Source organism: Aplysia californica, unplaced genomic scaffold (genome assembly GCF_000002075.1).
Source record: "Aplysia californica isolate F4 #8 unplaced genomic scaffold, AplCal3.0 scaffold00064, whole genome shotgun sequence".
Taxonomy (NCBI): domain Eukaryota; kingdom Metazoa; phylum Mollusca; class Gastropoda; order Aplysiida; family Aplysiidae; genus Aplysia; species Aplysia californica.
Genome location: NW_004797334.1, coordinates 1,746,227 through 1,747,506, shown reverse-complemented (window position 1 = coordinate 1,747,506; position 1,280 = coordinate 1,746,227). Strand labels below are relative to the sequence as shown.

The 1,280-nt window shown below is 45.6% G+C and overlaps 1 protein-coding gene across 1 annotated transcript in view; it reads left to right on the top strand.

Moving 5' to 3' along the window:
* Positions 1 to 184: 184 nt before the first annotated feature.
* The window catches only part of LOC101850313 (ADP-ribosylation factor), a gene marked incomplete in the record, with an annotated part of 3,874 nt that continues 2,778 nt past the window's right edge, over positions 185 to 1,280 (top strand). The window contains 1 exon segment of the mRNA XM_013079805.2: positions 185 to 1,106. Within this exon segment, the coding sequence (XP_012935259.1) occupies positions 988 to 1,106 (119 nt within the window).

Genomic DNA, 1,280 nt, shown 5'->3' with positions numbered 1-1,280 from the left:
AGGGGGGGGGGAGCCTACAGTCTCTGAGCCTGGATTTAAAACTAGAGCTTCATATTTATTTAAGACTTTATTGTGTTTATACAAAGAGATATATTTTGCTGTTCATGAATCCTGGAGTGTCGCTTCTGCTGACCTCTGGGCTCACTGGGATGGCCTTGGTCTTGTGATTGTGACTTACTTTCACTTTCAAGACTTACAAACATGACATTTTAACTGCTAATCTCAGCAAATTCTTGTAAATTAAACACTAATCAGACGAAAATTGTATACTCTGACTTCCCTTGCGAACGTTTTAATAAAATTTGGCTTGTTTCAATAATTGTTTGTTTTTATCGCTGCCCCATGACAGTGTTACTATTTATATCCAAAGGGGGAAACCAATAGAGCGAGCTGTTCTGACGAAAACAGTGACAGCTTGGTACTGCCATGTTGTCCTCTGGCCTGCCATTGGCTGTCGGCGGAGCCATGGACTCAAGCGAACCGTGGACACCGATGCTATTTTTAGTAACTCCACGTGTTTTCTGGCTGCCTGGCTGAACCACGTCAACAGAACCATGCCGGTGACCGCTGATATTGCACAAACCATGGACACACACACACACACTCATGCACACACTGCCGCTATATATACAGGGCTTGCCGCACAAATGTTCCATCATCTCAAACGATCGACACCGTACAGTTCGCATCGCTAAAACTGAATAAGTTTTGGATTGTCCTTCACTTTCAGTCACAGTTGACTACAGCAGTTCTCCAACTCACATAGATCTACCCCCACAGTGAGACAGAAGGATACATCATCAGTATCACGTTTGTGTTTTTCATCTAGAGGACGTAGATATATCTAGAAGATCTCCAAGAAAATTGAACAGTTGGGTGACTACGAAATTCAGCCAGTAAACGTGTAGTGTACCACAGAAGGAAAACGTGTGACACATTTAATATATAGGACTTCTACACAACGGCTACACTCTACACACCGGCAACATGGGTCTGTTCCTAGCCAAGCTGCACGAGGCGTTGACGAGTTTCTCCAGTGGGCCGCCCACCCGGGTCCTCATGCTGGGGCTAGACGCTGCTGGGAAGACCACCATCTTGTACAAGGTAAGACTGGGCCCAGAGGCGGGGCGTAGTGAAGGGCTAAAGGGCTTAGAGCCCCTCCCACTCTCCCCCCCCCAACTCTTTCCCTCCGTAAATGAATGTTTTTTCTAATAAACGAGATAATCAGTTGTAACTGTCAAAACTGTTTCAGAATCTTTCGCTCCGCCTTTAGTGGCAGT